The 26,952-nt window shown below is 42.3% G+C and overlaps 1 protein-coding gene across 1 annotated transcript in view; it reads right to left on the minus strand.

Moving 5' to 3' along the window:
* Positions 1-5,196: 5,196 nt before the first annotated feature.
* Positions 5,197-26,952, minus strand: part of LOC308396077 (alpha-1,6-mannosylglycoprotein 6-beta-N-acetylglucosaminyltransferase B-like) — a 126,925-nt gene continuing 105,169 nt past the window's right edge. The window contains exons 10-17 of the mRNA XM_080881138.1: positions 24,716-24,849; positions 23,558-23,688; positions 18,881-19,036; positions 18,580-18,726; positions 18,177-18,293; positions 9,933-10,007; positions 7,873-8,156; positions 5,197-6,855 (exon numbers count right to left, since the gene is read on the minus strand). Of these exons, the coding sequence (XP_080737264.1) occupies positions 6,657-6,855; positions 7,873-8,156; positions 9,933-10,007; positions 18,177-18,293; positions 18,580-18,726; positions 18,881-19,036; positions 23,558-23,688; positions 24,716-24,849 (1,243 nt within the window). The 3' untranslated portion in view covers positions 5,197-6,656. The remainder of the gene's footprint in view (positions 6,856-7,872; positions 8,157-9,932; positions 10,008-18,176; positions 18,294-18,579; positions 18,727-18,880; positions 19,037-23,557; positions 23,689-24,715; positions 24,850-26,952) is intronic.

A 26,952-nucleotide genomic window follows, 5' to 3' on the forward strand; every position in this document is an offset into this window, starting at 1 on the left:
GTATTTCTTCTAAATCATAGTATTTCAATCAAATCTCAGTAGTTGTTGTTAAAACGCAGTATTATTGCAAAATCATAGTATTTGTACCCATTCATAGTATTTCTGCTAAATCATAGCATTTGTGCCAAATCATGGTATTTGTGCAAAAACATAGTATGTCTGCAAAACCATAGTATATCCCTTATGTTATAGTATTACTACTAAGGCATAGTATTTCTGCCAAATCATAGTATTTGTACTAAATCATAGTACTTGTGCCAAATCATAGTATTTGTTGCACATCATAGTATTGGAACCCAAACATAGTATTTGTCCCAAAGCATCGTATTTGTATGGAGTAATAGTATTTCTTCAAAATCATAGTATTTCAATCAAATCTCAGTAGTTGTGTTAAAATGCAGTATTATTGCCAAATCATAGTATTTGTACCCAATCATAGTATTTTTGCCAAATTGTGGTATTTGTGCCCAATTAATAATTCTGTTATGTTATAGTATTACTACTAAGTCGTAGAATATCTGTTATGTTATAGTGTATCTGCGGAATATAGTATTTGTGCCAAATCGTAGTATTTATACCAAATCACAGTATTTGTGCTAAAACATAGTATTTCTGCCATATTGTGGCATTTGTGCAAGAACATTGAACTGTTATGTTATAGTATTACTACTAAGTCATAGTATTTCTGCGTTGTTATAGTATTTGTACTAAAACGTAGTATCTCTGCCAAGTCATAGAATTACTGCAATTTCATAGTTTTTTTTAGGAAATCTGTTATGTTATAGTATTTCTGCCAAATCATAGTATTTGTGCCAAAGCATCGTATTTGTATGGAGTCATAGTATTTCAATCAAATCTCAGTAGTTGTTGTTAAAACGCAGTATTATTGCCAAATCATAGTATTTGTACCCAATCTTAGTATTTCTGCTAAATCATAGCATTTGTTCCAAATCATGGTATTTGTGCAGAAAACTTGGTTTGTCTGCAAAACCATAGTATATCTCTTATGTTATAGTATTACTACTAAGGCATAGTATTTCTGCCAAATCATAGTATTTGTACTAAATCATAGTACTTGTGCCAAATCATAGTATTTGTTGCACATCATAGTATTGGAACCCAAACATAGTATTTGTCCCAAAGCATCGTATTTGTATGGAGTAATAGTATTTCTTCAAAATCATAGTATTTCAATCAAATCTCAGTAGTTGTGTTAAAATGCAGTATTATTGCCAAATCATAGTATTTGTACCCAATCATAGTATTTTTGCCAAATTGTGGTATTTGTGCCCAATTAATAATTCTGTTATGTTATAGTATTACTACTAAGTCGTAGAATATCTGTTATGTTATAGTGTATCTGCGGAATATAGTATGTGTGCCAAATCGTAGTATTTATACCAAATCACAGTATTTATGCTAAAACATAGTATTTCTGCCATATTGTGGTATTTGTGCAAGAACATTGAACTGTTATGTTATAGTATTACTACTAAGTCATAGTATTTCTGCCAAATCATAGTATTTGTGTGAATTTGTATACTGTAATATCACTGTAGTATGTAGTGGCTAAGTAGGGGGTGTTTACAGTGTAAATAGGTCATCTCTTGTGTTGGAGTGCCCTCTTGTGGCGCCTTTTGGGTAGTGCCTTAGTAAACGTGAACCCTGTAAGAAGTGGTATCAGACTGATTTGTAGTGGAGGAATTTGTTGCCAGTGTTCTTAATCATAGAAACCACACCATATCACCTCTCCACATCCTCCTACTGTATGCCATGCCTCCCTGTACCATCCATCTGACCGCCAATAAACTCCACCTGTGGTAATCTAATCCCTGGATGTCAGCCTCTCCTTCTGACCGAGGATAGTTACTATTGCAGCACCACCCAGCATTAAACTGACGTACACCATTCTGTACAATAGTATTTGTGCTAAAAAGTAGTATTTCTGCCAAATCATAGTATTACTGCTATTTCATACTATTTAAGCGAAATTACAGTGTTTCTGCAAAAACATGTTTGAGGGGTGGAAATCTGTCCTCCTCTCATTTTTCAAACTCCGAAAATTAAGCCATTTCTTCTCTCGTCATGTCTCCGCGACGGAGATACAAAGAGCTATGTAAATCGTAGTCAAAGTACACCAAAGTCCGCTGATTCACCCAGTGCAAGAATTATGCTTCTATCCCACCTAGTTTTTGAGTACAAATTTATACACTATCACAGACCGGTAATTCATATTGATAATTTATTACAATTCTGCAAAGTTTTATGATTTTAGCAGCTTTTCTAATATGGACCTCACATTCTTGTTAACAGTCTATGGCAGAAATACATACAAGTACACAGCCTGATGAAGCAGACGGAAGCAGTACCTCTGATTGGTTCAGCATTTTCACCTCTTATCAGCACAAATCTCAGCCTCTTCTGCTGTTTTCATTAGAATTGTAAGCTTTTCCACCTTTTTTCAGTTACGTGAGAACCAGTTTGGCTCAATGAGTAGCTGAAAAATGTCAGCCTCTTCTGCTGTTTTAGCAGGATTTCAGAGTTCAGCTTTTTCACTTGTTTTAAGCACAAATTTCAGTTTCTTTACCTCATTTCACAACAAAGTTCTTCCTCTTCACCTCTTTTCTGCTAATTTGAGCTTCTGCTCCACAGTGCACATTGTCCCTCTCATCATATCTTTGCTTGTGACCAGAACTCATTTGGCTCAGAGGGTAGGGCATCTGCCGTGAGACCCGGTGGCAGAGGTTTGAATCCTACCTGTGACAGTTGCTACACATGTTCCCTGCTTGCATGCGCTCTGCTTTCTTGTGTGTCACTGCTCTCCAGTGTGTCATTACACATACAGCCATCTTCAGCAAGTACTTCTGCTTCTACACCTCTTTTCAGCTCATCTTTTTGCTTCTTTGCCTCTTTTCAGCAGAAATTCTTCTGATTCACCTCTTTTCTGCCAAATGTTTAGCTTTTTCACCTCTTATCAGCACAATTCTAAGCAGCTTCTGCTAATTTCACCACAATTGTCACTCTCTCCACCTCTTCTTTGTGTGAATGAGTTTGGTGCAGTGAGGTGAATTGCTGCCTTTAGACCAGAAGGGCCAGGTTCGAATCCTGCTCAGGGCAATGTTTTTTTTTTTTTTCAACTTTTTCAGCTTTTTTCAGCAGACATCTTCAGCGTTAAGGCATCCACACAGCATTTTCGCAGGAAATGCAAATTTTTCTAGTTCGATTTGAATCTGGGAAATTTTGCCTCAGACAGTCAGAAATATTATAATTCAGATCAGTACATTTACATATTTTTGTATCTATAAAAAGGAAGCTGACACTTTCGAGACTTTATCAAAGGTGTGAGCGTCACAGCAGAGGCCTTTGTGTCAAAGTAGCTGAAGATAAAACACAGAAAAACATGAAGGTGATTTTCCTGGCCTGGATTTTATAAAAACATTCTGCAGTAGATCAAAAACGAAAGAAAATCATTAATCAACTTATGAACATTACCTCTGAAGTTACAGCAGTTTTATTAGAGACATGGCTTTGCATTTTGTATAATTTTTAAAAAGTTTAAATTTGTTCAGTAGCCTATTGAACGTCAGAAATTAGGTTTTCTTTTCGGAAGTAAGTAAAAGGAAAAAAAAAAACATCGGCCAACAGCGCTGTAAACAAAGGTAGTCTTGTGCGTAACAAGCAAGCGAATAATGCAGAAAACAGATTTCGGGGATAGACGGGAAACTGTTCTTGAAGTACACTCAGAAAGAGAGAGAGAGAGAGAGCTGTGCATGAAGTGTGATTTTATCGTGGTGGAAGCAAAACAGCAAAAGTCAGAGGGAGTCCATGACGATGTTTATGTGAAGCGTAGTTTGGATCTTCTTTTGCTGCTGGTTCGGTCAATATTGTTTGGAGAGAGATAAAAACTAACAGCTTCAGAATCAGCGCAAAAAGGGCGTGAACACAAAGTGCGGACCCGCCGAAACATCAGAATCAGTGAGCTGTCGGCTTTCAGCCCCGACCGTGTCCCTGCCGTCAGATAAGAAAGGCGACATCTCACTGATTCTGATCCGCAGGTCCGCGCTTTGTGTTTATGTCTTTGTGCAGAAGCCGTGTACCTGCGCTCATTTACTGTTTTAAATGTTTGGTGGTTGTCAAAATTGTGTGACGTTTCACCTGAGATTCTGGAATTTTGGGCAAAATACATTTATATAAAAAAAAATCGATTCAGGATTTTAATGAATCGATTTCACGTTATCCAAGCCAGAATCGATTTTAATCGATGAATCGATTATTAAAACCCACCCCTACTAAAGTTACTTTAAATAGTGCACATTACATGATGCTTGCTGACTGGATGGTACCAGCTGAGCAGTGAGCTCATGTAATCTGTACTGGTCAGAAATCCCTGTCCACAATGGCCAGGTGGATCACGTACAGGTTTATAGCCAGACACTAAATTTAAGGATGATACACAAAGCAATACGTTTTTACCTTTTTACCTTATTTTTATCTTATTAAATGTTAATTGAAGTCATGACAGCACTGAGGTCCAATCAATGAAGCAACAATTGAGGTGAGTGTTAGAGGTGTCTAGGTATATGACAGGATAATAGGTTGGCTGTCCAACATCTACAAGAGAATAACATCCAAAATAACAAAACAACAGCACCCCCCCCCGCCAAAATGTTGCAAATTACTAAACAGGAGCTACTGTGAGTGGTTATGCAGAGGGTGCATTCAAGGATGCACACTTTTCTAAGATAACCACCTACCATACTGAAAAATTCTAGCGTCATCTGTAGCATTAAGCCCTAACTCACAGAAGCAGGAGAAAGTTTAATTACTGACATTTGTTGATGAGTCTGTCTTTGTGGCCTACGTAGATACCATACCTTGTATCAACTGTGTGCTGTTATTTGTCAGAGCTCAAATCTTCGCAATTCACAGTACACAGTAAAAAATCAGATTGACAAAATCAGATCCTCCAGTCAGATGTCCACACTGAAGTTTGATTCTTTAATGCGACTTCCTGCTCCCCCCTCTGTAGTGTGCTACCTCACTTCTTATAGACTCCTCTGAACTGTTTTGGCTGTCGGCTTTATGCGAAAAAGATCACGTCTCTCCCTGGAGGTGGATGAATAGATGGAAATCTGGATGAATGTGAACGCTGGGATGATTTTAACAGATGGGATGAGGAGCAACCCTGGAGCATAATAAAGGTAGGAAGAACCTAAGTAAAGACCAGACACAATACAAAACCCACATTAGCATTTTGATCCATTCTTTTTTTTTTATTTTCTGATTTTTCCATCACAAAAGCCCGGAGGACTTTTTAAAAATCCAGCTGAAGGCTCTAAAAGCTTATTTATTGATAAATAATCTTGTGCCCTTTATCTTTGTCCTCTCTTCTCCTCTTTCGTTTTCTGACCAGAGATGATTGCATTGAGTGATGTTACCTCAGACTTGGGTTTCAGTCTGATAAATTATTCTGTCCATCACAGGAGGAGGGGAGAAAAAGCTGGGGAGATAACCTGGTTGTCCATCATCCTTTGTCCATGTGCAGAGAGGAGATTGGATATTGACCTGAGGTTGCCTTCTCCAAGCCAAGATATTTGAAGACTTTGTCATGGAATGACAGTGTAGTCCCAATACTCTGCAGTCACATGCTTTTAAAGGGTATATTTTTCAACTGAAACCCCTTATTTTGGTGGAATACAATTCCAAAAAAATGAAATGTTGTGTATAATATCATCAGTCAGCATCTTGCAGAAACTATTATCCTGTACGTTTTTGTGAAAGTCTTTCAGCTTTGTGAGCGTTAACCCAGTCTCTGGACACTTGGAACCACTCGAATACTATTTTAAAAAGGTTGTGGGTACTTTGAACATGTAACATATGTGAACCATTCGCAGAGCACCTCCTGTGCCACTTAAACCTTTCTAATTAATTGCCTCCCGAGGTGTTAGAACAACATTTAAGTGCTGCGTGTGCTCTGCAGAGATCTGCTCTGCATTTGCAAAAATAGGCAAGTGCTCTATTTATAATTATTAAGGTTGATGCGTGCGGTCCTTTAGCACAGAAGAGAGTCATACACAGTTTTTTTTATTTAAATGAAACTACTGGTTATAACTTATTTTGCCAGGACCAGCTGGCGTTTGTTTACTTCTACCTTAAAAGGGGCGCGTGTAGTCTGTGGATGTTAATTACTCATATCACAGAAACTGTGAAAAGCTGTAAGTTTCACAGCACTGTGCTAAAAAAAATGAAGGCAACACAATCCCAAGAATGAAAGCTCAGTGTTTTGCTTGCTTTGCCTGTGAGTCACTCTGCTGCAGGTGAGCTGCAGGTGTAGCCAGTAAAAGATGCATTTCATGGCACATCTGCTTCTTGAACGGTCCACATGTTATGTGTTCAGTGTAGCCAAAGTGTCTCCAGTCTGTTGCAGTATAACATCTGTTATAACAACTACAGTCATCAAATATCCTCTGATACAACCCAGGCTCAGTTCCAGTGTAAACTCTTTAAATCCATGCATGCTTCTTCGTCACGAGCCTACATTTACTTTTCGAGAGAGGCTGGCTCTCTGCAACACCAGGTGATATGTCCCAGCTCTACACTTTCTTCTCTTTCTCTTTGTCCATGTCTTTTCTGTCTGTCCTTCACGTGCTCTGTCATTATAGACAGTCTCTGCACAGCGCCACCTGCCCGTGGCGGAAGTCCCTGCAGGGGCAAAGACGTCTGTATTTAGGGGAGTGTCCTGCACAGCTGAAGAGTAGCGGTTCCCTCTGAAGGCCACACTCCTGCCGCACCACCGAGAAGGCTGGCAAGATGTGGTTAATCTCAGAGTCTACAACTTCACACTGTACGTCCAACCTGAGGAGTGAAAAGAGCAGCAGAAATCTAAAAAAAGAGATCACTGAGATTTATCAAGAAGAAAAGACGAATAATAAAATTCACGGTTTCATCTCAGACATGTAACAGGAAAATGGAACTGGCATTAACCTGAAAATAAACGGGGAGCAGAAACAAGGAATGGAAACGAGTTCACCACTTTAATCACAGACGAACGAACGGGAGGAACTCAAGTGAAAAAGCTTCGGGGAAGATGGAAAAAACAATGGAGCAGGTATGAGACATCAGCATGAAAAGAGAAAGAGAAACAAAGAGGAGAGGCACTGTAAACCAAGACAGATAGAAAAACAACAGAAACAGAAAAATACTCGAAGGATGAAGTAAGAGCAGAGAAAATGAGTTAAGGCTGAAAGCAGTCAGGTGGGAAATGCTCGAAGGAGAGGCTCAACTGCTGACAGGATTTCTGTCTTGGAGCTTGAGAAAAGGAGATGTCTGAAAGTGAAGTTTCTGGATTAGCAGCCATGGGCTGGTACAGTAAACTAAATAAATATCAGAGTCATACTAAGGTCAGAGACGGCCTAAACTGTACTTAGTGTCAATCTTCAGTTTAAATAGAACGTTTTGAACTCTTAATCATTTCCAAAAATCCAATTTGTTATGTTAAAACTTGTACAATAGAACCTTTTTTCATTTCGGCTGGTTCAGTGGTTTCACAGCCTGCAATCAGAACCACCATCCTTCAAAACCACAGCTACAGATATTATTGCATGGAGTCTTTTAGATCACTCGTCTTTGTTTAAATTTGTGTGATGTACACAAAGATTGCTTGGTTGTTTCAAATTCTCCTTTTAATTTAATTTAGACATGACAGTGTTTCTACCACAGATGGTACTCCTCAGGTAACGCTGACAACGTGTGATGAGGTGTTGCTTGGTAAGTTGTAGGAGTGGAGTGTTTGATGAGCAAAGCTTGATAGTTGGGACTAAACACTTAATTAAAGCCTCGCTAGCAGGCAGTTTGTACTCTCGGCTGACCTACCTGCGCAGAGCCTCCTTGTTGTTGATGAAGCGAAAGTGAGCGGGTTCACAGATGAAACCAGCTGACTGGCAGGCGTCCACACAAGACTGGCCCTCTTGAGATACAAGCAGCCTGAGGGAGCTGAGAGGAGGCCAGGCAGAGGGAGCTGTCACATTGGATGCCCAGCCAAGAGCTGTAGTGTTGGGCAGGGGCACAAACAGAGGTTCCATCATCCTGCTGCCACCAGCGGACCCCTTTCTGGAGAGGTTGGCTGGAATGAAGGGAGGCTCTGGGGCACAGAAATCCTGGAGGTGAAATAAATACAATAATTTTTAAAAATCAAATAATTGTAGAACTGTAAAATATTACCAGACTAAATAAACCTGAGTGAGTTATTGCCTTTACAGTAAAGTAAAGTGGCACCAGGTAAGTTATAACGTGCTGCTCCACTATCACAGTTACAGGCTATATCCAATGATGTAAGAAACTTTCATACAAGCTGCTTTTACCTAACGGCTGTACTCGAAAATGTGTCGACAACAAGAGCATAGAACCAGCTGCTTCTCAGGAGAACAGCAGCAACAGCTTCAGTCCTACACAAGATGCCTTAAGTACTGAGTGTAGGTCACTCAATTCTGTGCCTTAAGCCATCCAAGCATGTGCATTTGTCAAGTGCAACACACACTCACTGTAGTTATCTGCAGTTATGCTGGTAAAATGAAAGCAAACAGACTTGAGGAGAACATGCACAGAGCACATGCTAATGCAGAGTTCTGCTTCTCAGAAGACACATTAATATTTTATACCGATGGAGAGAAAGATGTTAAAAGATATTCACTCAAATGTTATTTCTAATTTTAAAGCACATGTGCAGTTGTGGCTTGGGAAGTTGCTCCAAATCAAATGGTTGTTTCTGATTAACGTAAGTTTAACAACAATAAGCACAGTGATCCAAGCATATAGAGTTATAGTTAAATGCAAATGGCAATTTTACATTTAAAAAAGGTGTTTTGAAAAAAATCCTAAATATAAAAATATGATAAAACCTGTAACATGTGGAAAATGCAACAAAATCATGACGCTGCTCCAGATCAGAGTATTACTATTGCCAAAGGCTTTGTTTTCTACATTATACTAAGTGAAACATTAGAGAGTGTCAAGGGTGGGATAACGCCAGCTGAAAGTGTTACTGAAGCCTGTAACAAGGTGATGTTCTGACAAATGAGTATTCATGAAGTACTCAGACCCCATCCATCTTTGAACTCTGCCTTCATTTGCAGCTCAGCTACACACATTTAAATTTGTGTGACTGCAGCTCAGCGTTCAAGCTATCACCCTGACAAAATCTGTCCCGACAGGAAGACAGAAACACCTGCCGAGCAAAAATAAAAACTTGTGGTAGTTCCTGTTAAAGTAGATCTCTTCAGGATCACATCTGGCCATGGTAACATTCAGAAACACACAGGGAGACTCGAATCACAAGGCGAAGGCTATGCTATGCTACTGCAAACCAGCTGCAGGAAGCGGTTCCTTTAGAAAATCCAATTTGAACAGAAATGTAATTTAATGTTCTCCTGTTAGTCTTTCAACAGCTTTCTGGGTCCAAAACAAGCTGCAAGTCAGGAGTGAATAAAAGTCACTGAGAGAGCTTCTGTGGTTTGTCTAACATCTTGTGGGGGGCTATAAAAAAGTGCTTTTACCCTAGTCCTTCATCATCATTATTCCCACACTTGTGTTCTTTTTCCTTACTCATCCCTCCTCATTAGTGTCAGGAGACCTTCTGCTTTAAAGCCGGAGGGCAGATATGTGGCTCCTAATGAGAGTTAGCATGTCGATTAATCGCATGCCCACATACATGGGGTACATAATCTCACACGCACACACACACAGTCCTAGATACACGACGTCCTAGGTGCTGAATGCACACAGGCGTGAAATATTAAGCAGTGTAAGGGTTCTGAAAGCTTCAAAAAAGAAGGTATATAAATGAGAGCAAGAGCTGACTGAAGACAGAAAAGGAGAGTATAGGCGAAGCGCATATGTGCAGACATTGAACTGTAGACATTTGTAGCGACACTCACCTGATGCTGTATGTATGCATGCACTCTCTCGAGCATGCCCTCGCAGGTGTATTCATAAGGCAGATAAGGCTCGACCTGAGAATCACACGTGAAAACACACAATCATCACCACGTTATTATTGCCACATTTTACTCGCAGTAAAGTGTACTTTTCGTTTTCCTTCCGCATCATTGTTCTCAGTAATTGCAATGAATTGTCTCTTCTCCTTGGTAATTTGAGCTGACGAATGTTTCTATTGTCAGGTTTCTGCGAGGCCTAATCACAGTATGTCACTGCTTGGAAAATCATTAGGCTTTATTTGCATACCAATAGATCATCTCCTCCTTTGATGTGCTGGTTCTATAACTAAAGCACACTTTTGATTGCTCTAATTAGAGATGAGCTGGAAACACCATATATCTTTTGTGTCTCTTGCTAATACCAACATGTTCAATACTTGTTAACAGACTGTCTGACACAAAAGCCGATGAATACGAAATAGTTGCAACTGCAGTGCTGGGATTAATAAAAAATGAATTTAGCAGATTTCATAAAGTGCTAGACAGCTGATATTCAACAGCCACACTGTACAAAGACACAAGTTCAAGTTTTATATGAACTAAAATGATCCTGTTACACACTCCAACCAAATGAAAACACATTTTTGTATTTCTAACTGCAAACACCAAGCTTTGGAGAGATCGAAGTGGATTGTCTTTATGACCTAATGCAAAGACCTGCCTTTGTAAATGATACATGACTCACTAAATTGCATTTCCTATGTGAAATCAAAGCAGTCTAATGTTCAACCATCTGTGAAATCAGACTTGGCCCATTTCAAGTGAAAACCACTGAGAAGCAAACATGCAGGGATGGTGCAATTTAAAAAGCTACTCACTGCAATCTGATCAAAGCCTTATGCTAATCTACTTTATAAGCAGGAGCAGAAAGCAAACATTTGAACAAGGACAGGCACACAAGCGTCCTGCAAAAACAATCAATGGACGTGTCCTTTTTCTAACAGCGTTCTCATTCGCCTTTGCTTAACCAGGCATAGTGACCCAGGCCACGTTCGCATTCACAGGTGCGGCTTTGAGTGGAGGTTTTTGAAAAGGTGCTGGCAACACTGGCAGCGGGTGGAAGCAAAGGTTTCAGGTGTATGAAGGCATTTAGCACTGTTTTGCTCTATTTTTTATTTTTATCACATTTGTGTAGTTTAGACTTGTGACCTTCTCTTCTTTAAGTCCTTTCTCTTATCCTTGGCTGATGTAGACTTCACTCAGAAATCAAATAGAATGAAAATCCCATTTGCATGGTTCGCTAACTGAGAAGATCTATATGATTTTCTTGGGTGTTGTTGTTGGTATCATAAATCATCCTATCTCCAAATTCTTTTAAAATATGTGTTTAACAAAACCTTCTAACTAACTAGAGTCCAGAAAGCTGTGTGTCATGGTCCTGGGCCATGTTGGCCCAGTGTTCTTAGTTTTCTTGTATGTTTGTATTTTGTTCCTTATTTAGGCCATGTTTTCTGAGTTGCCCTGTTGTGTTGTTCCCTAAGTGTTTTCCCTTCATGGCTTTTACCCCCTGTGTGCCCCTCTGTGTATCTGTGAGCCCTCGTCTCTCCTTATGTTTTATTCCATGTTTCCCCTGCCCATTATGTCCAAGTTCTCCCCGTGCTCTCTCTCCCCCCCCTGTGTGCCCTGTGTATTTATGAGCCCTCGTCTCCCTTTGTGGTTGTTTCATGTTTCCCCAGCCCGTTATGTCTGTGTTTTCCCCGTGCTCTCTCTCCTCCTGTCTGAACCTCTGTGCACTTCCTGTTTACTTTGTGACTCTCATGCCCGTACATGTCATGTTCAGTTCACCCCGCCCTGTCTCGTTATGATTATCAGTGTCACCTGTGTTCCCCGTGTGTTCCCACTTTCCTCGTTAACCCTCTGTGTATTTCTGTCTGCGTCTCCCTCTGTTCGGCGTGACGTCGTCCCTCATGCTGTGTGTGGATCTCCCTGTGTCTCCCTGTGAGTTCTTAGTTTATGGTTTCCCAGTTTAGTCTAGTTTGTATGTTTGTTCTACCAGCAAATAAAGCTGTGTTTTGAGTTCACCTCCCCGAGTCTGTGAGTCCTGCATTTTGGGTCCAACTCCTGCCTGCCGCACAGCGATTCATGACAGTACGACGTCACCACAACATGGACCCAGCAGACTTACCCGGGGAGAGCGATCTGATACGTGTCCAACGCCTAGTCGAGTGGATAACCCACACTTCCAATACAAGGGCAAAGATTGTGGGGATAAATGCTATCGAAGCAATCCTCAAAGGAAATTCTCATCTCCGCCAGGTCAGAGGATGTTTGGACTTATTGGCCAATTTGAATGAAGCCCGGGAGGCGGCGCGAACTCGGGAAATATCAGACTTGGCCCAGCAGCAACAGACAACAGCCACCCTGGAGCAGCCGCGTCAGTTTCACCGGCCGGATGTGGTTTTTCCCGGCCCTTTGGAGCCATCTGCGGGGAAGAAACGTCGATCACGCCGCGGGCGCGCCACCCCACAGCCGGACGTTCGGACTTTTACATCGCCGGCTGTGGTGAATAAGGACTCTTTTTCTGTGTCGAACCGTGGGACTATTCGTTCAGGGGTTGTGTTTTGTGCTACGGATGGTAATGTGAACAGTTTATTAGCTGCCCAGCCTCCTGAAGCTCTCTTAGCTGCCCAGCCTCCTGAAGCTCTCTTAGCTGCCCAGCCTCCTGAAGCTCTCTTAGCTGCCCAGCTACAAGCTGCGTCTCCTGTGTCCCCGCTAGCACAGTCATTAACTCCACCACAAGCTCCATTTTCACCTCTACCATCGCTTCAGTCATCAGTTCGGTCTGCCACTCAGTCGCCCTTAGCTCCATCATCCACACTACCACCTGTTTCTCTTCCACCACAACCGTCACTACACCCAGCCATTCAGGCTGCTACTCAGTCAGTCATTCAACCCATAGCCCTGCCATTAAGGCACTCTGTAGCCGAGCCATTAGCCGCCCGACCCGCAGCCACTTCAGCCACTCCTCCACCCGTCACACCTCCACTACAACCATCACTGCAGTCTCTAGCGCAGTCTCCTGCAGCTCTGCTTTCCCCAGTGCAGTCTCCAGTGTCCCCAGTGCAGTCTCCAGTGTCCCCAGTGCAGCCTCCTGCAGCCCTGCTTTCCCCAGTGCAGTCTCCAGTGTCCCCAGTGCAGCCTCCTTTAGCACAGTCAACCACCAGCACCACAACCGTCACTACCTCTAGTTCATTCCCCTGTGAAGTCATTAACTCCACCACCTACTCCACTCTCACCACCACCGTTACTACAGACATCAGTTCAGTCCCCTGTGCAGTCGTTTACTTCTCCACCGTTAGCAGCTCAGGTCCCCGTGTGTCCAGCAGCTCAGGTCCCCGTGTGTCCAGCAGCTCAGGTCCCCGTGTGTCCAGCAGCTCAGCTCGCACCTGAACCTTTGGCCCAGTTCCCCGTAGCAGTGCAGTTTTCTAGCCAGCTTAACGTTGAGCCCGGGGTCCCAATTCTCTCTGGCTCTACATCGGCTCCTGCTGGAAGCTCGGATGAGCTCATCCAGCACTCCGCGGCTCCCGTGTCGCCATCTACCTCGTCCGCTGGGGGTTCCAGTGAGCCCAACCAGCACCTCCTCGTCTCCGCTGGAGGGTCCGAGGGGCCCGTTCAGCCTCCTGTCTCCGCTGGAGGGTCCGAGGGGCCCGTTCAGCCTCCTGTCTCCGCTGGAGGGTCCGAGGGGCCCGTTCAGCCTCACGCCTCGTCAGCTGGAGGGTCCGAGGGGCCCGTTCAGCCTCCTGTCTCCGCTGGAGGGTCCGAGGGGCCCGTTCAGCCTCCTGTCTCCGCTGGAGGGTCCGAGGGGCCCGTTCGGCCTCACGCCGCATCAGCTGGAGGGCCCGAGGAGCCTGTCCAGCCGCCACCTGCGACCGCCTCGTCGTCGCCTGGTCCGGCTGCATCCGCCTGTGCTTCTGCTACGCCTGGTCCAGCCTCTGCCTGTGCTTCTGTTACGCCTGGGCCAGCCTCTGCCTGTGCTTCTGCTACGCCTGGGCCAGCCTCTGCCTGTGCTTCTGCTACACCTGGGCCAGCCTCTGCCTGTGCTTCTGCTACGCCTGGGCCGGTCTCAGCCTCTGCTTCTGCTACGCCTGGTCCGGTCTCAGCCTCTGCTTCTGCTACGCCTGGTCCGGTCTCAGCCTCTGCTTCTGGTCCAGCTTTGGCTTCTGCTTCTGCTCCGCCTGGCCCAGCTTCGGCTTCAGCCTGTGCTCCCCCTGGTCCAGCCTCAGCCTCTGCAGCTCCGCCTGGTCCAGCCTCGGCCTCTGCAGCTCCGCCTGGTCCAGCCTCAGCCTCTGCAGCTCCGCCTGGTCCAGCCTCAGCCTCTGCAACCTCGTCTGGTCCGGCCTCCGAGTCTTCGTCCTCGTCTGGTCCGGCCTCCGAGTCTTCGTCCTCGTCTGGTCCGGCCTCCGAGTCTTCGTCCTCGTCTGGTCCGGCCTCCGAGTCTTCGTCCTCGTCTGGTCCGGCCTCAGCCTGTGCTTCGCCTGGTCCGGCCCCCGCATCGCCACCGTCTGGTCCTGCCTCGTCTGGTCCTGCCTCGTCTGGTCCTGCCTCGACTGGTCCTGTGCCCACCAGGCCATGGCCAGCACGCCTGAGACTGGAGGGCCGCCGCTGCCTTCCGCGCGGTCGGCCCCCTGAACTGCTCCGTCGTCTCCTTCGCCGCCGCCGCTGCCTTCCGCGCGGTCGGCCCCCTGAACTGCTCCGTCGTCTCCTTCGCCGCCGCCGCTGCCTTCCGCACGGCCGGCCTCCGGACCAGCTCTGTCACCTGTGCCACCCACCTGGTCGGCCCCCCGACCGTGTGACCCGTGAACTCTTGTGCCTGTGGGCTCTGGGTCGGCCCCCTGAACCTTATTTGGACTATAGTCATGTGCTCCTGTGTTTTCTGTTGTTTGTTTTTGTTTCCCATTCTGGTCCCTCCGTCCTGGTCCCCCGCCTCCCGCCCTGGGTGGGTTGTTTTCTGTTTTTGTTTTTTCGGGTTTGGGCTGTCGGGAGCCAGCCCTTGAGGGGGGGGTACTGTCATGGTCCTGGGCCATGTTGGCCCAGTGTTCTTAGTTTTCTTGTATGTTTGTATTTTGTTCCTTATTTAGGCCATGTTTTCTGAGTTGCCCTGTTGTGTTGTTCCCTAAGTGTTTTCCCTTCATGGCTTTTACCCCCTGTGTGCCCCTCTGTGTATCTGTGAGCCCTCGTCTCTCCTTATGTTTTATTCCATGTTTCCCCTGCCCATTATGTCCAAGTTCTCCCCGTGCTCTCTCTCCCCCCCCTGTGTGCCCTGTGTATTTATGAGCCCTCGTCTCCCTTTGTGGTTGTTTCATGTTTCCCCAGCCCGTTATGTCTGTGTTTTCCCCGTGCTCTCTCTCCTCCTGTCTGAACCTCTGTGCACTTCCTGTTTACTTTGTGACTCTCACGCCCGTACATGTCATGTTCAGTTCACCCCGCCCTGTCTCGTTATGATTATCAGTGTCACCTGTGTTCCCCGTGTGTTCCCACTTTCCTCGTTAACCCTCTGTGTATTTCTGTCTGCGTCTCCCTCTGTTCGGCGTGACGTCGTCCCTCATGCTGTGTGTGGATCTCCCTGTGAGTTCTTAGTTTATGGTTTCCCAGTTTAGTCTAGTTTGTATGTTTGTTCTACCAGCAAATAAAGCTGTGTTTTGAGTTCACCTCCCCGAGTCTGTGAGTCCTGCATTTTGGGTCCAACTCCTGCCTGCCGCACAGCGATTCATGACACTGTGTTATTGTTTTTTTTAGCAGTTTTGACAATCACCCCTTTGTGGTTGTATACCTCCACCCATCAGTAAAGTTGGAGAAGTTGGATCCTTTATTCAGATTTGGACAAATGTGAAATATTGCGACGATGGAAGTAATCACTTGAAATGAAGGGAACTGGTCTTCTTTTTGGTTTATGAAGGCATTTCACCTCTTGTCCAAGAGGATTTTTTTCAGCTCTGAAAACTAATGGAGTGCCAGATATTTAACCTGTAGTGGGGCTGTCCCCTTGGAAACAACCCCACCACATCCCAATAATAGTATGAGTAGTAGTTGGATGATACTAGGGTAGTATCATCCAACACCTTCATGACCCCAAATTAATCCAGTTGCCTTTATTTCAAGCCATTAAGACTACCATGAACTAGATGCCTAAGAACCTACGCAGACCTGTCACAATCAACCTACTTCTGTTTCTGAGTTTGGCATTGAATAATGATCAGGCATCATATCATCATTTTATCATAACAAGTATGACCAAAATTTTGTTGTATGGTCAGAGTGACCTTGACTTTTGCCCACCCTATTAAGACTACTTCATGTGAATGTTAAAAAACCACATTTAAAACGCCAATTCCCATAAGACATGGAACAGGGAATAAGAAAAGAAAGAAAGAAAGAGATGGAAAAGGGTTTTATTTGAACATGAGGACTTGTCGGCCAGAGATTGCTTTGTCTTGCATGACTGAACATGAGCCTCTGCCTCACACACGGTTTGTGTATGCCTGCGTGTGCCTTGAATTTAATGGCTGTAATGTGCAGGTGAGGCTGTGTGTACTGATACGTCGCATCTTTGCAATTTCAGTGTATGAGTTGTGTTTATGTATTTGTTTGGGTGCTGGGGGTGGTGCGTGTACTGTATATGTTGTATGGGTATGTGTGAGTTTGCTCGGGGCATTGTGCCTCCAGTGAAGGGTGAAGTGGTCCATCAGCGCTTTCTCCGTGGTCTGTCAGTGCAGATGGAGAAGGCACACTAAGCCAGTGTTGCTGAACTGTAGCTTGTCTGACTACGCAGACGAAAAGATGAGAACAGCCTCTCTCACACTCACACACACACACACTGACAAACACACACACAGAGCTAACACTACATATATCAGCTTTTGCCTAATCTCCCTACATACCATCTCTAATCTGCAAAGGGCAGACTGCTACAGCATGTTTAAAGGATCATGCAGACAGCTGTCTCCATGTTTCCTGCTTCCCTATAGACCAATGCCTTGTTCGAGTGTTACTGTGACTCGTATTCCATATGTAAAATATGTTGCATGTCTTGTGGGATGATGTGTGTTCACACCTATGTTAAATGCCAAAAGCGTTATACCTCAGCCATAAATGTATCCAGATCCATCAGATTTCCATCAGATTTGACAATACATTTAAATATACCTTAGCGTACGCAGAACAAAATGACCATTTATAAATTCAAGAGGTCAGTTTTTGGGATGCCAAAATGGTTAGGATGGTCAATTCTCTAGAAATTCGAATCTGCGTGAAAACTAGTGAATCACAGCTTCACCTCTCCGAGTGTAAAATGCATCTGCAGTTTTGAACTTCAATAAACATTATTTAGTTTCAGATATAAAAGGTCTACCCCTGTATTTTAGAGTAGAAAATATGCCTGCTTGGCATATTGGATTTCTGTTTTATAAAGATTTTGTGACTGTGCAGATGCTTGGTCAGTGTACTCTCCATCTTTCAATTTTTCTGCTCATATAATTCATTTTTTTCAACATTGCACCCAATTTCAATGCTTTCTAAAAAGATTCAGTGTACCTGGCTGACTCTTTAATTAACCCTGCTCCCTCTCTCGGAAGCTAGCGTCCTTAATCTATATCACATTCACTGAATTGAAAAGTTCAGCACTCTGCAGTATAACTCTGCTACCTACAGACGGCAAACTCCCTCTGGAGGACTTGACCACAGCAAAATTATTGTGCTGTTTCATCAAAGTTTAAAAAACTGTTATTAGGCTCACAGCAACAAGAGCAGGTCCAGTACTTGTATTTTATCACAGCTTCAAGGGAAAACAGAATAGAACAAACCGTGCTATCTGTAACTCTAAGAGTTATCATTGAACGCTATACAAAAATGAAACGTTATATTACAAGAGCCAAACAAGGCACAAACCAACTGCAATTTTCCTGGCCACAAAGGCACAAAAGCAATAGGTGGATAAGTACATGTAGCTATTCTTGGCATGTCTATGAAAACATGTTTGTTAAAACAGAAAGAAACACCAGAGATGTCCCTCTTTCAGCATGAAGAGAGCTGATACGAGTGAAAGAGCACCCAGTCACGGTTAACCTCATTTATACACAGCAATGCATAATTTAACTCAGTGTAACTAATTAGTGGACATAACAGGATAAATGGTTATGTCTTTTGTCTTTATGAATTCTTTTTTAAAGCACTGTTATATGTGAGCACCTTGGTCCTCATGATTTCCTTGATAGCAGAGTCAAACTCCACAGAGTTGTTGTAGTCCACTGTCATGACGTGAGGTCGGCCAATGTACTGCTCCGCGTACGGGTGCTGGGAGAATACCTATAGAAAACAAATGCAGTGTACACAGTGACAGCTCTATAAATAAATATTTTGCAAATAAATAACATCTCTCCACAAAGACAACACTTAGCTGCAGAAAAATCAGTTTGTCTTTATCAAATGAATACTGTCAATTATTATTTTGTACAAAGACACATAAAAATAGTTATACTGTGTCCATTAGTGTGGCAAAAATGCAGTCTGGATCGAATGTTTGAGCCACTGCTTTAATGAATCTGTTGGCAGCATGACTGATTGTGGGAAGATATACAAATTATGAACCTACCTCTCTAGATGTGGGCTTGCCTCGGAAAAACTCGTGATTTAGTGAGCTGTGGGGTGGGTTGAACTTGGGCTGGAGGAAAATGCAACCATTGGCTATAGCTTCAAGAGGGGCCGGGCCCTCGTATGGGAAACCAAAACCAATGAAGAGCTAGGAGAAAAAAAAAAGATAAATCAGGGATGTAATTTAGTGATTGTGTAATTTAAAAGCAGAAGAATTTAGTTTAGAAGTTAGAAAAGCAGAAGAAAAGTTTGTAAACACTCTGTCCATTAAACAGTGGTGACAATAACCACAAAGTTCATGCCTTGGCCTTCCGCAATAATTGCTGCAGCTCGTGCTGGGGCAGCAGGCCATGGTTCTTCACAAAGGCTGGGACCTCTGGAGGTCTCTGGGTCTCATAGTAGACTGTGCCGTGGACTTCCATGTATTTATGGAGAATCTGGAGGAAACTCTCTTTACCCTGCTGGAAGAAGATGGTTTGGTGAGACCGATGAACTGCGATGACACATAGATGGGTCGTATAGAAGAAAGAGTGTGTAATAGGAAGAACACCATAAATAATTTTTTTTAAAAATGGTGACCTATCTTTTTTCTTATAATAATAAATATATAGTTAGAGTGTGGGACAGTCATATTAATTTTAGCTGAAGTTTGATATAATGAGGTCAAAATCCGTACTAGTAATCTTTCAAAGACAAAAGCTCAGGCTTCAGACTTCTTTAAATGCTCCATTTCAGGCAGTTTTTTCTCTAATCTTGGCTCTGTATGATGTCGGTCAGTGCATCTGTTCCAAATAACTAAGGCGCACAGCTCTGGCTGTAAACACAGAAGCCCCAGAAGAAAGCTGGATTGAAGGAGGGACTGCAAAGGGAGCTAAAAAGGCTTTCAGGTACCAGTTTAGCTCACTGGTTGAGCAGGTGACCATATGCCACATAAGTGAAATGCAGCAGCCCGGGTTTCAGTCAAACCTACAGGCCTTTGGTTAGAGCCTTTCCCAGCTCTCAACATTTCTGTCAAATCTACAGTGCTTAACTATCCAATGAAAGCAAAAATGTCCCCCCCATCCCAAAAAGGCTTGTTTCACACAGTGGATAAAGTGGCTGCACCAAGGCCAAGAATCCAAGAGTACAAATATGAAGGTAGAAATGAGCATCATAGGTCCTCTTTAAAGAACTTGCTCCACTACAGTGTGCTGAATATTTTCACGTCTTCTAACTTATCTGTGTGAATTTGCGTGAGCTACGGGAAGCTTATTCATATGTCATTTTATAAAGCATATGGAAATAGATTATGCTCACATTATTGGTTCTTCTAATCACTATCCGTGCTTTTCAGTCACCTGACCGACTCACTACCCTGGTGGGCAAAACATTATGGACAATAGTAGACAGTCTGCAGTACTGCAGGACAGTGTTGGAAAGTGTTGCTTTTTTTTCCACCTGTCTTGAGCCAAGACTACTTGGATCATCCATCAATGGAGGAAAAAGAAGATAGGAGGTAAAATTTGTGATCCATATTTTGCTCAGGCAGCTCGGTGACATCTACGTATATCTTGTACCGAATCCCTTACCTTACACTGATGCCAGGATGAACGCTTTAAGAGTACAAACAGCTACATGTATTTTCGATCTGGATGGGTGAATAATGCCACTGTGTGAAAGCTGAAGAACAAGAAATAGTTCATTGTTAAAGCAAAAGTAAGTGCTATATAGTGCGTTTTGGTGACTTTTACAGTGTAGGGCTAGAAAACTTCTGTCTGTCACACTAATATTGTATCATAAGTGTAAAGCTGTGCGAATATTTTTCCAATGTCAGGTAAATAATTTCTACAGTTTAAATGAGCCATCCGATAGCACAACAACTATGCAGCATTTTGGCTAAATTAAACTGAAAAACGTTCAAAGGATGGATGAAGGACAAAGACCACAGTACTGTTTTTGTTGCCAGGTGGGCGTGTCCCAGTAGCTCTTATGGGCTCTTTGATTTCCTACTTTTTCTACAGGGGTTAAAAGGTGCAGTCTAGTCCTTTTTTACTCAGTGAAACAAACACAGGGCCGTTAGTTTCATTTGGTTGAATTCTTACTTTCACCTATGAAAAATGCACCAATATACACACCGAATATTAACATGTAGAGGAAAATTGCCTTCTGTTTAACCAGCAATAATTTTTGAGTTCTGCACTCCACTCATCCTATTACCTGCTGTGAAGTTTTCTTCACCTTTAATTAATATCGACCTTGATGTGATTGATGGTTGAATTTTGATGTGCAAAACAAAATAAAACAAAGAAAAAAAAAAGAAAAAAAAAGAAAAGAAATGAACAATTCTTAATAAAAATAAAATAAAATGTCAGTAAACTCTGTGGAGAAACATCTGGCAGGCAGGTATTTATTTTGCTGCGCTGAGGCTTGGTTTTAAGCAGGATAAAGCATTGATTGTCCTTATTCACTTACTTACACTTACTTGTACATACTTCTCTCCTTTTTTAATCTAATAATAAATACATTACATGCTGAGGGTGAGACAGCCAGAAGGGCAGTCAAGGTTCAGCAGGACGACTGGGAGAAAAAACAGCTAGCATCAGTTAACAACCAAAATTTAATCATGTGAACGGTGCATAACCCCGACTAGAGTATTGACCGCCTGGCGTTAAGCAGCTTACGTTATCCCTCTGCTGTGGCCCCCCTCCCGCGCACACAGAGCCATAATTGGAGGCTGTAGTAATCGATAGCTTCCTCTGTGAGGATTTTCCCAGCCAATTAGGAGATTAGCTCAAGCGCTAAGTGCAGCAGACAACGACAATGAATTAGCAAGAGAAACACAGCTGTGAAAGAGTGCAGATTCCATAACCTGCACTCTCGCTTTGTGACTATGTATGTACAAGCTAACCGTCTCAGCAGGGAATGGATTAGGAATGCTAATAAATATCTGTTGTGCTGGATTTTTTGTCCCTTAGCTAATTTGGTTTTATAAAGATTTTAAAAAAGAAGTTTGTGTGTATATATAATGTTGATTTCTGTGTGCACAGCATGACAGAAAGACATATGTTTTTTGTTTATAGTACTTTCATACACATTTTTTTTCATATACAGCACCATGTATTTAAACAGTTAGCTGTATGCTGATGGAATTGTAAAGTCAGTATTTTATTATTCATCTCTTTTGGTTCCTTAACTTAAGTATTTCCATAGTATCTTCAATCTCTTCATGTAAAATTAAACCAAATTTTTAGAACTATTTAATGTTATCTTACATAACCTTAACTGTAGTTTCCAAACTCCATGACAACTATACAGGGGGTGAATTTTCAAACTCATTAGCTTTAATTGTATTGAGGTTTAAAGTTGCAGCAAGACTGTTTTGCCTTGTTCAGCATTCTGTTGTTCTCCACGGGGTGGGGAGCTGCGCCGTACAAGTACAATATGTTTTAAACCAATTTTTCGAGAGCCAAGATTAGCATCCCCTTCCTCTCCAGTACCACAGTGAATAATGGATGCACCAAGCTAACCAGCAGAGAAATGATATGCAGCAGCATGACCGGTCAGGAGTTGCACCTGTCTCTCATGTTGTATGCATCTTAACAAAGTTTGTCTATTCCTAGACATGGAAACGATGCAACATTACTCTCCTTTTTTTTTTTACTCTCCTGCATAAGTGTAGGATGTGAGATGAATATAAATTGGTAAAAGTAACACATTCTTACCTGAAGCTAATGAACACCCATCCGGTGACAAGGTCCCCCACAAGGGAAAAAAAGAGTGACACAAAGACAAAGAGAGTAAAGTAAATTGAGGCAGAATTGTAGCCAAACAAGGCTGCAATAATTGGTAGAAACAGCTATGTGTTACATTTACTTCCTTCCTCATCAAACTGTTGCAGACTGTGCATTCATAACTGCCTTTAAGCCCATCTCTCTCACAGCCAACAACCATAAACTAATCTGGGGACTTGTGTGGGCAGACAGTAGAAAGAAATGGCAGCAAACAATGTTTTAAAAATCCTTTTAAAAATGCAGACAACTTTTTCTCAGCTACATTGAGCATTTGAACAAGCAGACAGTTTTGGAGAGGAAAATTGCCTGTAAATTGAAGCTATACAGTTGTGTATAAAGAGCCCTATGAAGCAAACTAATGATGCAAGCAGCTTGGTGCCTTTCTTCTGTTAACATTTCAGTCGATGGTTTAGAGTACTTGGTTTAAAGATTGTGTCTGCATACATGCAGGCTGAAAGACAACTGGGCTGTAGTGACAATCTTTCTGCATATACAATGCAACTATTGTGCACTGCAGTATCTCTGGCAGCCTCACATTTTGTTTCTGCAATGTGAGTATGACCCCAAAATACACAACTACAACCATGAAGAACAAGCTTGAGTGGCTAACAGAAGTCTCCAACAGATGTTATGCATCCTTTGAGCAATGATGTAAAAAACAAACTAACTAAAGCACGCAGTCTGAGACTGCGAAGAGACATACAATCAATGGAGGAAGCCTTACTCCACAAAAACAGTTCTCCAAGATGCTGAGAACAACGCATCTGCTATAAAAGTACCATGAAAAATTTGTAGAAACAACACCTACTGTATAAGAGAAGTAGTGCTGTGAAGCTAAAGGTTACTTACACCTGATTTCATTTGGTTTTTTTCTCTTTAGTGCACAATGTATGGAGTTAATCTATAAAAAATGAATGATCCTCATTTTACTCTTAGTGTATACAATATGAGATGTTTATGAGCTTATTAAGTGTATTGTACAGGTGTAAACATGTATGTATGTACCTACGAGAATATGCTTGGATACATTATATCTACTGATAATTCTAACAGTATTACATGTTATTTTATTATTATAAAAACTAGGCCTCCAAATAATTACTCGTCTTCTTCCATGGAGTCATTAGCGGTTACCACTACACACAGAATTCACTAAAACAGAGTTACACTGACTGACTGCCATCTGTGTGGGTAAATTGTTGTCTGTACCTTCCACATGCTGGCTTCTTTCCCATACACTACAGCCATGTTGTTGACTTTGTTCTGTTGGATGCTCCTCTTCTCCGTCTCATTCAGCTCCTCCGAAACAAAGCCCATGAATGAGTTGTCTGGTGTGTGAGCTGAATGTATTTGTGTGTGTGAGTATGTGTGAGCAGCACAGAAAGGTAGGATATTAGTAGATGGAGAGAAAACAAAAGACAAAGAGAAAAAGAGAGATAGGAAGAAAGTTAGTGAGTAAGTAAGTGAACGAGACAGGAAAAAGTACTTTTGAAGGGTTTAGTCAGCATGTGTATGGACTCTCTAAGCATTATTAATAGCGATTGTCATAAAGCCAGCTGCTGTTAATGGTAATTGTCTGAGCTGTTTAGTATGGGAATATATGTAATATCTTTTAAGTACTCGCTGTGAGTTCAGGTATTTCTGATGATCACAACCACCCACGTTCAATCCACGGTTCCAAAGCTACGAGCTCTTATAAAATCATTTTTTTTAGCACAGCACATTTTTATGCACTGAAGAACTTTAATAATTGGCCAGTAATGCTGCTCTCTCACAAGCGTTGCTAGAGGTTGAATCTGTCATTATAGCTTTGGACAGTGTGAAACGTGGTCGTCCACAGTGGCCCACATATTGATGATATAATGACAATGATCTTACAGCCGAGTGCCAGCTGTAGCTAAACAGGTACGACACTGCAGAGAGTTGAACTGTGGAAGCAGAACAGAGCTGATTCTCAGTGTTTCAGTCAGAAAGTGACGAGACAGGCGGCAAGGAGAGCTTTGAAAAAGCAGATCAGACATATTGTGTAGCATATAAGAGAACCGGAAAAACTGGAGATAACGCTCCGAAACAACTTGAAGGGATGCTAGAAGCTGCTGTTGCTGAAAATAGCCGTGTTAAACACACTGCTCCAAATTAAAATGAACGAGCAGTCAGACCTGTCAGAAAAGTGAAAACACTGAAATGGAGTCATTTTATTATATTTAGAATGAATGTCAACTAATGACAGGCCTTTGAATGTGTGTCTGTGCATGTATGCATGCAAGCTGGAGGTACAAAAACACCAATTCTCAAGCTGATGGTGTATTCTACATATGATATAAAAGTTAACAATAATAATAATAATAATAATAATATAGTACATACGGAACATAGTCATGTACTGCCTTGCATTGAGGTTCCAGTAGCCCCAGTTGGTCCGGTAGCCATGCAGAGTTGCATACTCCTCGTGATTATAAGCAGGCTCCGTGCCAAAGGTGTCAATCACTCGAATATGACACCTGCAAAGAAAATGACAGACTCAGTTCATGTGTAATCCTGTACTACATTATTAAAAAAAACCCCACAAAAAATAATTAAAATGTCAGTATATTTTACTTCAAATGGTCCATGAGTTGTTGGCGGCTGTTAAAATGTGCCTCTTTGTCATTTCAAGTCAGTAAATTTCTGAATTTGCTTTAACCATTATTTAATTTGTAACATAACGTTTTCTAATGTGAAGCAGGATAGCAGGAGGATTTCTTGTCTGATCTTGGTGACGTCTAATAAGAGTGCGCTCTGGATCATTTGTAGTATCCAAACTGAAGTTTGTTGGTGAATACGTCACAAGTCATTCTGGTTTTCCATCTTTGACAAAAGTCTTACTGGCACTAGCTGACAGCCATAGATGAGCAATCAAAAGTTTACACACGAAATCACCTGGATTGCCTAGCTAAAGCTACTTTCGGCTGCACGCTTGCCACAAAGGGTCAGCAGAGCATGTTTGATTTAGTAGTTTTTACACCAGATGCCCTTTGTGATGCAACCCAAAAGGGGATTTGCATCTCCAGCTGGAATCAAACCAGCAAGTCACTTCACTTCACTTTCACTTGCCAAGTAAATGTGGTAACAGTTACACCACTGGAGGCACTAATTGCAGCGTCTAACTAAAAAAATATAAAATGTATTAACCCAATTCTAAAGGGTTCTATAAACCATACTTCATGTTCAATACATGTACAATTATATATTTAACTGCATTTGTGCAGCAGGTCATTCAGGTGGAATGCCACATTAGAGTACAAAGCCATCAGGTTTCTCAAAAGTGAAAGGAGAAAAACAAGAAGCTGCCACTGGAGAAGCAGATAAATAACCAAAATAACATAAGCAACCAGCAGTGTGGCAAGTTTGACATAAAAATGACAAAAAAACAATTTTTAGAGGTCGGAGGTGCGATGAGCTGCTGATAGAGTTTCCAGGTGGATGCTTCGTGGCAAAGCAGTGAAGCATAACTGAGGTTCATAACAGAATCATTCACCACAGACAGACGCAGACGCAGAGCTCACTGTGCCCTTGTTTGTGACTGTGTTAAATCTGGCCAGTATGTGGACTCAGGGGGGATTAGAGAGAGCTAAAGGAGCAGAGTCCACTTCCTCAGCTCTGAGTCTTTCCTGGCAGATAACCGCGTGTCTGAGTGTGTAAAAGAGACAGATATGGGGTAATAAAAACATTCTGCATCTGGAGAGCAATTAGAAGGCAAATATTACATCAGTTAAAAAAAAAAAAAGCTAAACTATTTCCAGACACGTGACTCTTCTTGTAGCCGTACACATGTAATGATTTTCAGATGCCAGCATTTGTGCATTACGATTTTATTTCAGCTTTTGTTCAGCTTTATGATCTTATTTGCTTTTCAGAAACTGCAACAAGTTTGTGTTTGCAGTAAAACCCAGCCTGCCAGCTCCTTTCATTTGGCCATTGCCTTTCACATCTTAGCAGCCCCTTGACAGGCAGATGCTCTCCGACGCAGCAGTGAAGCAAACCATTCACGTTTTATGTTAGAGGTTAGGTTTTTTTTTTCCACTTAAGCTGTTTACAGTGCAGAAATTGGTTTCTCTGGCTCTCCCATGATGGGTATGTGTTGAACATTGGTGTAAATAGTGTGTTAAAAAACCACTTATTTGCTGTCTGGAAAGCCTTCACCATAGCCTGATAGCTTTTGAACACCAACTGGATAAAATCTCACGTTTTCTACATTCGTTTAGATTATTGCCTCATTTTGCAAAGAAATTCAGCTATTGTTAACAAATTTTTTTGTGCAATGCACTTACATAAATGTGTTAAACAAATAAGTTAGAAATGCAGGCTTTAAAGCTTAGAATCTGACTTCCTGCAACTGTGTTTTGGTAGAATACCTAGATGTCTCTTTCGCTTTTTTCTTTCCTTTTTTTTGCATTTACACAATTTTTGAAGCTTCAGTATTGACAGCATGAAAAATATTCCCCTCTGGGCATTTTATTCTTTTTACAGACAAGGTGACACCCCAATCGTGTTTGACAATTCTCAGATATTTCTGCCAGCTCCTGCAGCATCCAAGAAGCCAACCAATAAAGTGACAAAGTAAC

Source organism: Rhamphochromis sp. 'chilingali' (genome assembly GCF_963969265.1).
Source record: "Rhamphochromis sp. 'chilingali' genome assembly, chromosome: 4".
Lineage (NCBI taxonomy): Eukaryota > Metazoa > Chordata > Actinopteri > Cichliformes > Cichlidae > Rhamphochromis > Rhamphochromis sp. 'chilingali'.